This window comes from Onthophagus taurus, chromosome 2, assembly GCF_036711975.1.
Source record: "Onthophagus taurus isolate NC chromosome 2, IU_Otau_3.0, whole genome shotgun sequence".
NCBI classification, from domain to species: domain Eukaryota; kingdom Metazoa; phylum Arthropoda; class Insecta; order Coleoptera; family Scarabaeidae; genus Onthophagus; species Onthophagus taurus.
This window is the reverse complement of record NC_091967.1, coordinates 14,204,560-14,217,672: the sequence shown is the minus strand read 5'-3', so window position 1 is coordinate 14,217,672 and position 13,113 is coordinate 14,204,560. Positions and strand designations below refer to the sequence as shown.

The window sequence follows — 13,113 nt, the reverse complement described above, 5'->3', positions numbered from 1 at the left end:
TATTTTGATGTTAGAATCTTTTGAGACATTCGTCACGTATCTCTTTAATCATTTGCTTTGACCTAAATAACAGTATTTTCCCAGAAAGATGTATTAGGAAGTAGACACGATGTTCTTTTGATGTGGTTTCTACAAAGAAAATGAAGAAAAAGCAATTTAATCCTACTTTAGTGGTAAAATTTTAATTTATGTTAGTTAAAGTTAATCAGTCGTAATCCTGAAAGATTTTTAAGTCCATCGCTTTCATCCGGAAGGAATTATTTTTAATTTATGGTCAGCTACGACAGGAAATTCATCCCCAATCAGCACTCTAATTACTCTCCCTTTCTTCTGCATAAATCATTATAATCTCCTAGCGTGAGCAACCAGATTGAATTAATTTAAAATGATTAATACGGCGTCTACTGTAGGAAGCAGACGTCGGATCGTCGTGGGCAAATTATTTTAAAATTACGGTCGGTTTAGTGAAATCTTTGACCTAAGTTCTAAAATCGTTATTGTATCCCAGATATATATATAATATAATATCATCGGTAATTATTTCACAAATTTATAAATTATAACATAAAGTTATGCAACAGTATTGTTCTATTTCCGATTCTATAATTAATCTTACGATTTTCTGTTTATGACGTGGAGACTTTACAGTATAATTTTAATTTGTTAAGATGCTCACTGTGACTCTGGGAGTGCTAACCAATCTGGTTTTTTTGGAACATTATGTTTTTCTTCAAGAATATTTACCTTCGGATGTGAAATGAATTCGAAGGGTAATTTTGTTATCTCCTTTATCCTAACATATTCATCAAAAAGTTTTTAAGGCTAAAACTATTAATCAAGTTGAGTTGGATCTTTCAAAGGAACAATGCGGGTGTTCTTAACTTTAGGTTTATCCCTTCACCACGCGTCAGAAATTATCTTAGAAAACAGATTAGAGAAAGACAATGTGTATTGTTAAAAAGTGTTTTATATGTTTAATGTTTTAGAAGCTTATTATTAACTTCAAATATTTTTAAAATAACCGTTTCCACTAATCTGATCTTCATCCTTAATAATATAAATGTAATGGTACTGTGAAGTTAAACTCAGATAATGGCAGAAATTTCTCGTCAATTCATCTTGTATTGTTATGTGGTAATGGCGCGAGAAATTCAATTATGTCAATTAATCTGTTAGCGTTAAATTCTATGAGAGACTTTAGCTACTCGGTTAAGGTTGCAAATACTATAACGTACTTCACCATATGCTCATTAAGAAGAATTAAATAATTTTACCACATCTTGTTAAATTTATCAAACAGATAAATAAAGCTATTAGTCAATGAAAGCTTTAAAACTTCTGTAACTATGGTAATAATCCTTTAGATAGCTTAACAGGAAGATGGTAAAAGTGGGCTTAAGTGGAAAAGTAGTTGGTTAACACTCAAACAAAATTTCGCCGGAATAGGCGTTTGATTGAGAATAAGTGTATCCTGCTTAATCTTAAGAAATGAATATTAAATTTAAATTTTTTAGTTATGTAAGTACCAATTTTAGAATATCATTTTGTTGTAATAGATTTTTAAAATGATGCTGTCAGTTCATGAAGTGAAAAGAGTTGGATGGCGTAAAAGTCAATATATCATCCTATATTCCTTCGATAACGAAAACGATTGCCGCTCCCGGGTTAACTCAAAGTACACACGGCTAGCTAAGGAAAATTTCTGAAGATATACGAGAGGGTGTGAGTGACGAATGATATAAAATCAGAATGTGTTAACGTATGCAAAAGAACTGATAAGATTTAGTTAATACATTAGTTAATAGTTTAAAAGAAAAATACATGCCTTATAAAACTTACATTAATTATTTTTTTTAATACTTTTCAATATAAAAATAAACAGAAATCTTAATTTTTAATACAGTATCATACTTTCATCATCATAGTTTAAAATAAAAATACATGCCTTATAAAACTTACATTAATTATTTTTTTCAATACTTTTCAATATAAAAATAAACAGAAATCTTAATTTTTAATACAGAATCATACTTTTAGTTTCACATAATATATTTATCACATTTTAATTTAATTCTCAGCAACCTCTTTACTTCTACCGTTTGCCCTAGAATCTTTTCCTGTGATTGTAATTTCATGTCTTTTGGCTCTAAATTCCATTACTTCAATGGTGGTGTATCCACATACGCCAATAAGAAGCAATCCTAGTAAAAGGTAAATTTTCACGTTCGTACACAGATAGGGGCTGTAAACGTAAGTTATGACGGAACCTGTTGATTCCCACAGTCTGAAATTGCTGTAGGCGGCCTCCTCTTTCCCCGGAAATAGGATACCACTCAATGCTGAAAGGGTCCAAATTAAAGGATTGATTTATTTTAATTACTTAATAAGTATCGGAAAATACCGTTTATGTTAACCAACCAAACTGCGTCTGATATTCCCCATAACCCTGACATAAGAAAGTACATCAATTTATTTTCTGAATCTGGTCTCCAAAATAACATGGTAACAATTAAAGATACATGTAATGCTAATCCAAATGCTATGACTGGTGGTCTTCCTATTACTTTAACTAAGTTGCCGATTATTATCGCTGCGATAGCATTACTTACTCCAAAACAAATCATTACAAAACCTATGTTGCTTATTCCCCACCCACAAGAAACGAACGACTGAAACGATAAAAAGAAAACCATTTTAAATAATTTCCTTTTAAAAGAAATAGTAAATATATTAGTAGTATATTATAGTAAATTAAAATAATTTTCTTAAATTTTACTAATTTTGTGAACCATCAGTGTATTCGTGATTGGTGAATGCTTGACCAAAGTTCGTAATCAGTCACGTATTTCTATGCAAACAATGTACGTAAACCGTATTTAGTTAGATGTCGACAATCGAGCAACCCGCAGCAAATATTTGTAGATGAAACAATCCGTGACACTTCAAAGGTTCCTGAACGTGCGTACAATCCAATTTGGTGCGTTTGAGATCGATAATTTCCTAGCTTCGAAGTTAAAAGGCACCCTATTTGAGGTCGAAACTTACCGCATTGTAGTCAGCTGCTATAAAGGCCTGTTCGGCTCCTATGAACATGGTGATGGGTAATATTAGCAGTTGGTAAGGGTGAGACAAGTGCTTGAGTGTAACCGCAAGCATTTTGAATCCGGAAAGGCCACTGCCGCTCCCTTGGCGACCCCTATTGTACCTGAAACGTAATTAAGTGAATGATTAACGATGTTTCATAGCGATTGGACGATGTATCTAAGGAATGTGCGGTTAGAGTGTACTACACGATCTTGGAATTTAATTAAGTTTGGAGTTGAGAAAAGTCATATAGACGTGTTATAACAAGTAGAAAGTGTTTAATAAGTCGGCGGTAATATATGGGACAAGTTGATGCTGAACTTTGTCATTGCTTAATTATGTTCAAAGTAGTATTAAGAACATGTCGACAAAAAGATTATTTGATATAATAAACTCGGTTTTCGTAAACTTTGAAGTTTAAGAGAAAAGTGTACAATCAATTAATTATTATGATAGTATTATTATCGAAATAAATGTTTCAAGTTGGGTGTAAATGGCCCCATTGAGCATGGGAACCTCTAAATACAGTTTGACGTGTTGATAAATTGTTTCGAATATCGAGATACGCCAACAGCTTTATTCTCCTGGTTCTGCAACGATCCCAAAACTTTAGCAGTTGTTGTTGAAAGTTTCAGTCGAAGGCCTACAATAGTTTCCGGTATAGATAAAGCCATCTTTTACCCGGATATTGGACTTCGAACTACGTGTCAACGAAGTTCCGTTTGTCGAATGCTTTCGTAACTATAACGTAAGTTCGAGAAACGTCCAATATGTTAAAACATTTTTAAGATTTAATTGATCATCAATTTTTTTAGTTACCTTGACCGTGTTATGTTTGCAAATGTGAATTAGGAAGCTAGTACGTACTATCTTGTTGCAATATGCAAATTTTCGTTAATGCTATTACGGCTGTCTGACGCTGTTGGCCAATAACGCAGTTGAAATTTACGTTTTGATTGATAGATAAACTTCTCAGGGATCGGGTTGATACATTGCTTACCGCGTTGTGGGTTTCAATTGTTTGAACGACTCGCACTGTGACTTTACACATAAACCTCTGATTAAATAGGTTATCTAAATTAGAATTTACTTAATTCTTAACGTATATCATTTTAGTTTACGTTGAATCTATTCAAGTTGAGGACGAAGTGTACTCAACCTTGAAAGTTTGTCTTGCAAATTATCGGGTGGGTCGCTTTGATCATTTCTCGTTTAATTAGTAGTTTGAAAAAAGTTTTTGAGTTCACTTCATCGGACAGAAGAATAAATATTGATTCGACCGAGAGAGGGACGAGTGCATAAAGCGAGTCTCTTTCGTAAACTTTATGACTTTATTAAAACTTCTTAATTGAATTCTAGTCATCAGGAAGGGTTGTTCTTAATTGTGCTATCTATTATGAGACGATAAACATTTTTTAAATGTATTTTTAGAATTCGGTAAATGCAAGACATTGAAAATTTGTTTGAATTGTTTATATGACCACGACATTCGTGTATATATTAAAGCATCCCCATTAGTTATGTCGGAAAGACTATTCCACCTCGTTGAATAGATGAACGCGAGTCACGTTCGTTGACATTCTGTTTTCGCGCCTCCAGTAATCGACGAGACGCCAGATAAATCGGGGAAAATTAATCAAATTGTTCGCCCGTCCAGATGACTTCAACGGTGGTCCTCAATCAATATTTAATCACTGGTCGCCCACATGTCCCGAATAGCGTGCAATCCAATTACTACAGACTCTCTAAGCAACTCCCGGCTCTATTATCGCTTACCTTGTGAGGGAATCTACTCCAAATGCCACTATAAGGCACGCCACAACCATACAGAGTAAATAGATGCCCGCAATGAGATTGATCTTTGAACTAGGTGGTGGTTCCAGATTCGGATTCGACTCTTGAGTTGTACCCGGACAGAAATTAGCTCCGCAAAAATTATCGATTGACGTATTTTTAATTGACGAAATGAAAACAGTCGTTATGTTGGAAATTGTTTCGTTTGTGTTATCCGAAGAACCTCCAGTTGATAAAACTGTAATAATAAAATTAAGAAAATTAAATCGTGCTGACCGTTGAAATCGAGCGTACAATTGAATGCGCTCAAAATCTCTTTAAAATGTTCCTTGTGAGATATCAACTTGACATCTTTCCAAAGAATTCCGGATTTCAATTCCGGTTAAGGATAGCGTGAAATATCCGACGTCTACTTGAATGTCAACCTGTGTTAACGTATGAGGATAAAATAGGCGATTTAAAGGTGGATAAAATTTATCGATGTGGTGATAAGTGAGCAACTTTTTGTGATTAAAATGATATAAAGTTTCAATTTTACAAATCGCTATGGTTTTAAAAAGTGTAACCTTTATTTTTTATTCAAAGTATTTGCTTAATAAAATTGTTAAATTAAATTCTTTACTTCAATTTTGTATTCCGTGAATTATCCTCCTAATCTTTTCAGTGTTTTCTTATTCACACCTTTTAATATCTCCATGGAGGATTGAAATGGATGATTACCGCCAAGGGTGGCGAAATCGTTCAGTTTCTGTTAACTGTCCCGATGGTGGGGTGAATTTTTCAGTAAGTATTTGGAATATGCTATAAGGGAGTTATATAGAACAATACACCTCCTGAATCCATAATAGAGAAAATAGTAAATAAACTAAATAAGAAGCACTCAAAAAGTACACCTTTTTACAATCCCAACAAAAACTAGAATCAGAATATTATAGATCGATAACGTATCAAGGGAACTTTCCAATATATTTAGAACACGTAAGGTCATACATTGCAGAAATGGGTACACATCAAAAAGCGAATGTAGGAGAATAGAAGGTCAGAAGGTTAAACTCGAAAGAAAACCAAAGTCACCAAAGAATCTAACGGTTGAGAGCTATGGCATCAAAAAAATTAAGAACAAGAACCCGAATTACTCTGACATATCACAACGAGTAGATGATCCCAAGAAATACGCCTATATTTATACCTACAGCAATCTTACGCTTCTTAACCCCGTAAACCCCGAGGTGAACCATAATCACATTAGCTACCATTCCTTCTTAAAACATACCCCTACTTTCCCATTTTGTTTGAAATCTTCCATTTCTCTGTATAAAAATAAATATCCTACTTGCAACATCCTCTTCACAAGAAAATTTCAAATGAACGGTATCTGACAGTAACACCAAGTGAGACATCGCAACATCTGACTTCTTGGATTTTTCTTTTGAAAAATATCCTCGCTGGCAGACTTTTTTTAACCAAAAAAACCATCTTTCACTATATCTACGAAGAAATTTATAGTTTTTGCTAAAAATACGGAGGTAAAAAGTAAAGCCAACTGAAATAAATTTTAGAAAAAAGTTCCAGAGAAATGTAATCTCAAAATGTGGTGGTCTCTAGATTACAGTCTCTAGATCGATACATGTAGAGGAATCTAACGATTTAGTCAACGGTTACCAAAACAAAAGATATTTTTTAATAAACTTTTCATATTGCAATGAGAGAAAAAAAATGGTTGGAAAAAATCATAGAAACATATTTCATGCTATTCCTTTTGGAAAAAGTGAGCAATTGGCTGTTTTGTTAGTTTTGATTTAAAGTTTTCAAACAAGTGAAGCAGCTGGAATCTTCACGATTTTCGTGATTTAAAGATGTTCGTATCTACTACAAATATAGAAAAAAAAGAGAGAAGAACATGCCCTTTCTCAAGTGGATTAGAAACACTACAAATGGGATGAAGAGAAAATGTTACGTGAATGTAAACAGGGTCAAAGAAAATGAAAAGAGTAGAAGAGAAGAAGATAATAAAGTTAAAGAACTTGAAATCGTCATGTGAAGAAATACTTTGTGAGTATTACATAACTGCGAAGAGGAGCTATATGTTTCTTTATGTTAATTTTGTCATTAATTTTATTCATGGCACATAATAAATAGTAACAATAAAACGTGTAAATTTTCACGTTTATTAAAACGTCATTTCTACACATAGAAATCTCATTTAATCTTAAGGTAAAGGTGAATTATATATGGTTAAAAGAGGTTCCAGTAATTATTCTCTTAATCTTTGAACTCTCTTTAACAGAAAAATAATGCTTATAGAAATCGGATATTCATAAACAATTACGTATTTATTAACTTACGCTGACCTTCAATTAACGTATTATCGGCGTTTAAAAGAAAGTGGTTGTTTTTAAACTTATTTTTGTAATAAAAAAAATGTTATATGATATTTTAATATTCAATTTGCCATTACTCACAAGATTAATAATTTACTAAATATATTTTATTACGTTATGGTGAAGGGAGAATGTTTTTTTAACCTTGATCTAACCCAAATTTTACGTTGATCAAGATAAGGAACCTTAAATAGGTCTCAAATATTTTAATGATAACTTTACCTAAATTTGTCTACTTTCTTTTTTCTTCTATAAAGAGATTAATTTTGAAATGTCGTTTCTTTTTATAACAAACGTTCTGTTGTTAGTTTATAATGCGGTCATTAACAAGAAAAGAATTTTCAATTTGATCTCTACCGGATACATTCAAAACGAAAGTAAGTAAATATGAATGTGTGGGTTTACGAGGTCATTCGCAGTAAAAATATGACCACGAGTTTAAAGTTTAATATCTATTCCTTATACGGATTGTCGACATTAAAATGCTAAGCACTTACTTGCAGAACTGATTAAGTTGCCCCAGACTTGGGAGAATTGGTAAAACATAAAGAAGACTCCGAAGAATCTCGTAACTATAGCGTCTGCATTTAAACCGCTGATTTTCGCGAAAGCTTCTGAGGCGACCGTTAAATAAGTACATTTGGCGCACCATAACGGACCTCCTCCGAATCCAACCAATAATCCTGCGGGAATCATTGTGAAAAATTTCGGATAAAATTGGGCCATGATAAAAGGCATATAAGCGATGAACGATACTGCAACTGCCCATTTACATCCCAACCATCTAGAAGAAAAAAAAATGTATGTATTTATACACATTTTTTTTAGTGGTAATCATATTAATTAATACATTTTGTGGTTAAAACAAATGGAAACGTAGAAACCATTTTAATGCAAATTACTTGTTTATTAGCATGTAGAATAAAACAGGGAATTTTTTACTATCTTGTTTCGGAGAATGCACGAAAAATTAAAATAAAAAATAATAAATAAATGGATAAATGGAGGCCGTCTACATTTATTTAACGTGAAACTTATTACTCACCTTATCACAACAACAGGAAGGAAAATGTTGGACAAAATTAACGATCCATATATTGAGGCTAACGTGAACGTACCAAGAGCTTCATCCGCATTGACAGAGCTTTGTAAGTTTGAAGCTCCCCAAAAAGCCGTAAAGTGAATCATGAAAGCAGCTCCTAACATCAAGACGTTTTTCCAAATTCTCCATAATTCCTTTGGACTAAATTCTTCCTCGGCTTCTTCCTCGGAAGTTTTTACTCTCGTAAAACGAGAATCCATCTCCTTGTCAACCCTTAAAATTAAAAAAGAAATAAATAAATAAAATTTTTATAAAAACATTGAAAGCGAATTATATTTTTACGAAAATTAATCAACGATTTTAATAAACATCTAAATTTTATACGATTTTCATTATCACATTTGTGTGGAAATAGTTCAATTGGTTATGGGCGACCTCCAAAAGCAATTAAGACGAAAATAATTTAATGGTTAAATAAATAAAAATTATTGCATCAAGATATTATATTTTATAAACGGGGAATACTTAATTTATTTTGTAAATTATAACTATAAACAATTTAGCTAATTAAATATGTTATAACTCACTAGTCAATGAAAAAATTTAAACTATTGAACCACACGACACAAGGCAGAAACGAGAATGAAAGAGCAAAGGTGTTTCTTGAATGTATCAACTATCTCTTACCTCTGTTCTGGGTAACTCCCAGTGTCAAATAAGAGCAACCCATTTCAATAAATTTCAAGGCTCTTGGTTACTTTATTACCTGGGCACATGAAAATCTTGGTTATCTTAAGGAAGTTGTTCTTTTTGTCTTGATGACCATTATTTATATTATAAATATCAATTCACTGTCGTTGATTTTAGACTGGTTGTTTTTAGGTAATATATTATTTAAATTAATTAATTCTTTGACGAAACAAATATTTACGTCACATATCTTTTAGGTGTGTTACCAATAAAATGAATTAATTATTGTTTTTTATCTCAATTAAAATAGATTAGTTTTGAACTTGTTCATTTTAGTTTTAACTTTGCTGATTTTAACATTATATCGACGTTTAAAAAAAATCTCGCTTCAAAAAGTATCTAATAAATGAATTAACCTTCACATCAACATTATAATTCAAACAAGAGGAAAATGTAAATATATTAAAATTTATTGTCATACGTTCATAATTGCAATGCAAATTGGTAGTGCAATGTTAAGGACGGTTACTACTTTCATTGTCAAGAACGATCCCACCAACTTTCCAGAGAGTTCACTACATATTGAAAGTTATACAATGTGGCAGGCAATTGGCTATACACTCCACGGTAGTACGGGATGCATACAACACGTTTCTAATAAGAAATTAGCCATGTAAAGCGATTGTGGACAGCAGTAATTGTATGGTAAAGTTGCATGAACTTCTCTTCAATCAGCATGTAGAACTGGATATTACCGCACTAGTTACAATTGTAATTTGGTCTAGTTAAATTATGTTACGATGATTTCCCCGTTATAAAAAATATAAACTTTGTATTAAATCTTTCGAATATATGCAATTTAATCTGCATCCAATTTCTTCGAAAACATTCCACATGCACGATTAAATTTAAATCTAAAGTTATATAACGAGTATTCGTAAGTTAAATGACCCTACCGCAGCGTCGTTTCAGGCGTCTTTTCAATACAGTTCGCATTCAAGGAGATTCAGAGATTTTATTAGTGTCTTTACGAGTATATCCGGAAAATACTTTTTAACTGCATTTTCCGAACGTCTCAAATCCTCGACTACGTTTTCTTGGAATGGTGGAAAGTCTCATAGTACCTCATTAGGGAATTCTTCTGTCACGTCGCTTTTGCATTGTTTACTATCGTTGAAATGAGGTCGGTGCTTTCGTTCATTGTCGACCATGTCCAACTTCCCTTTTTTTGTTTGTTTTCTTTTTATTCACACCCTCAAATAGATTGAAATTTTTCTCTTTGATTGTTACCCCTAGGAATAATAATTCTTGTAATTTAATTAATAATCATTTATAATTAAAATTTATTCATTCTAATGGATACGCTAAATTAATTATTCTTCATGTCATTATGTTCAAACGAACCACTGGAGGTTACAGTTTAATTATCAACTTCATGGTGGGATTATAGTATAGGTCTGGCAGATTAGAGTATTGAGTGAAGTTTCGAACTTTAAACTAACCGTGGCTTTGTCTACCGTTCGAAACTTTTATTATAGAACGTTCTGATTACGAATGCAATAGTTTATAATGAGCTCTGTCTCAGATTGTAAACTTAGGGTAATTCAAAGTTAATTTATTTGTTAGCTTAAATATTCAAAAGCAATTTATAGTAAATTAATTTTAATTAAAGTTTCTTAATTTACAATTTCAATATTTAATTGCAAACTAACATCGTGGAATTAACACCTTTTGTTAAAATATAAACTATTTACATATATTTTCTATTTCTGCTTTTACCAAAGGTGATAGAGAATCTAATGATAAATACAACGTATCTGTGATATTAGATAGGATAAGCATATCAGTGGGTATGTAAATCAGGATTTTCTAACTTTTACGCACCGTGAAACACTTTTTAAGTTCTAAAATTTCGTTCTATTGATCTTATTCATATCTCTCGCTTATTTTAGATGCGTTTTAATGAATTTCCGATGTAATTAGTTTTCCTGTAGGACAAAACCCCAGAAACTGTTGGAAATTCAAATCAAGTGAATTCAAAAAATGATATGAAGAAGAGAAAAAGAGAGTGAGATAAAATGTGAGATAATCATTACTCCTCTAGCCCATTGAAATTCTGATATGTGATAAGTTAAAAATAACCGAAAAGCAAGAAAAGCAAAGATAGAAGGATGCCATAAATATAAGACTTGGGAGTCCCAAGATGGAAGTAGCGAATGATGAAAATGTTGGGATTGTAAACGCTCTTGGGACACCAGTATATTATTTTATCTGTTTTCGTACTACTTTCGAAGAATAGTGTGATAAGCTCCTGGACGCTCCTGGAGATGAAAAGATTGTGAGGTTACGTTTTTTTTTGATAAAATTGGTGGCAGCTTCTTGTAGTTGGAGGTTATGCCTGGAAATGTGTGAATTTAAAATTATTCTGCGAATCAGGATCTTAGTTTATTCATTATTTTTGTAATTTTATTAGTACGTGGTCAAATTTATTAATTTTAAAATCAACGGATTTCCGAACGATATATCTATACCTACAGTTCATGAAAATTGACTACATTTACTGGAAGGATGATTTGAAGCAGGATCTGGTATTTTCTAATGGTTATGTATAAACTAAATGTACACCGTATTAATTTATTTGTTTCATTCTTTTGCAATACCGATGAAGAAGCAGCGTTCCATAAAGAGCAACAAATATTATCCCTAATTATTGCCCCTTATGGAACATGGCACATAAAACGGTTGTAAATTATATACCATACTTTCATTTAAATTCGTAATTAGAATAGGCAATAATTATTTTCATAAATTGGCAGCACACTATTTCCGATAACACAACAGAAGTTATATTTATTGTGTTAAATAACGCATAATTTGAAGTGCTTCACAACGTTTATAACTTTAATTTGATTTTATTATTATTTAATTTATAATTATTTCGACTTTGTTAATAAATTCTCCACATCTAACTATAATTATAAGTAAAAGAGATAAAGAATTCTTATAAATGATAAAATGAAAGAAGATGTCCTTTCAGGTCAATTATTACTTTTCCATCAAGGTAGAAATTAAAATCGACATGAAAGGAGGAAGAGCAATTTTAAGGCGATTAACCTTGATGAAAAGTACAAATTAACAAATTTGAAATGGTTATTATAAATTGAATCAAAAGTGTACTCAATTTCTAAATTCAATTCAATTTATTTTCTTAGCGGCAAGTTTCACCCACTTAACTATGATGTTTTAAACATAAAACTGTTCGATAAATAATCCTTTTATATTCATTGTAATCTATACGGTTAAATATATTTAGCATCCATTAATATTTTATTTTGTAATTAGAAAAGTAAAATTATAGATACACGTTATAGCCATAAAATTAATTGATATTTTATTTGAAAGAAGACGAAGAAAGAGAAATCACCGAAGATGATTATGTAACTCAGAACATCTTTTATACGTTTTCTAAAATATCAAAACAACTTACAGTAATAAATCGTAAAACTTTGTTGAAAGAAAATCCATCTAGTCAAATGTAGGTTAAATTTTATTATCTCCCATTTTATACATTAATTACATGATAAAATTTATCTGTATAATTAAGCGAATGTAGTGCCATAACGTAATTAACTAAGTATTACAATAAAAAAACGTTTCAATTTTTATAATACCACCAAAAAAATTAAAACATATTTTTAAAATACTTACTGGTTGTTGACATCTTCTTTCTCCAATTTATCCGATATTGTGTAAACCATTACAAATACAAATTTCGCAACTAGACTTGATCCACTTTGCAAAAGGCGCGCAACGGTTTCAACTCAAACTCTTACTTTTGCCTGCCAATGCAATACTGACTATTTGATATAATAATCTTATCCCGTTTCGTTAAAATCGTTGCGAGTTTAAAAGTGATTTGCACCGACTAACAGCGCAGAAAGCTGTTTTGCAAAAAGATGCATAGAATGACCTCCTCCTATAACCCTGAAGAATCCTTTCAGAAGCGTTTACCTTTTCAGTCTTAATTAACGTCTAATTGTGCGATGTATAATAAAAAAATTCAAGGATTCGAAGTGTATTTCTTTTAAAGCTTTGCACCAGACTAAGCTTAATACATATAAT

General features: G+C 31.6%; 1 protein-coding gene across 2 annotated transcripts; it reads right to left on the bottom strand.

The window, feature by feature from the left end:
- Positions 1-1,826: 1,826 nt before the first annotated feature.
- LOC111426960 (UNC93-like protein) lies at positions 1,827-12,808 on the bottom strand. Of its 2 annotated transcripts, none has more exons than XM_023061883.2 (7): positions 12,700-12,808; positions 8,305-8,574; positions 7,757-8,043; positions 4,861-5,116; positions 3,046-3,205; positions 2,402-2,669; positions 1,827-2,339 (listed from the first exon to the last, which is right to left on the bottom strand). In XM_023061883.2, the coding sequence occupies exons 1-7, from the start codon at positions 12,747-12,749 to the stop codon at positions 2,068-2,070; spliced, it is 1,563 nt and encodes a 520-aa protein (XP_022917651.2). In that variant the 5' UTR covers positions 12,750-12,808; the 3' UTR covers positions 1,827-2,067. The 2 variants fall into 2 exon arrangements, with proteins under 2 accessions (XP_022917651.2, XP_022917652.2); XM_023061884.2 differs by lacking the exon at positions 12,700-12,808 and adding an exon at positions 8,889-8,977.
- Positions 12,809-13,113: the final 305 nt, after the last annotated feature.

Excerpts from the sequence above, each read along its gene's own strand:
- LOC111426960 (XM_023061883.2), bottom strand. The coding sequence starts at position 12,749 with ATGGTTTACACAATATCGGATAAATTGGAGAAAGAAGATGTCAACAAC. Across the intron at positions 3,206-4,860 it reads GGAGTAGATTCCCTCACAAG|GTACAATAGGGGTCGCCAAG; the intron begins GTAAGCGATAAT and ends ATTACGTTTCAG. Across the intron at positions 2,670-3,045 it reads TAGCAGCTGACTACAATGCG|TCGTTCGTTTCTTGTGGGTG; the intron begins GTAAGTTTCGAC and ends TTATCGTTTCAG.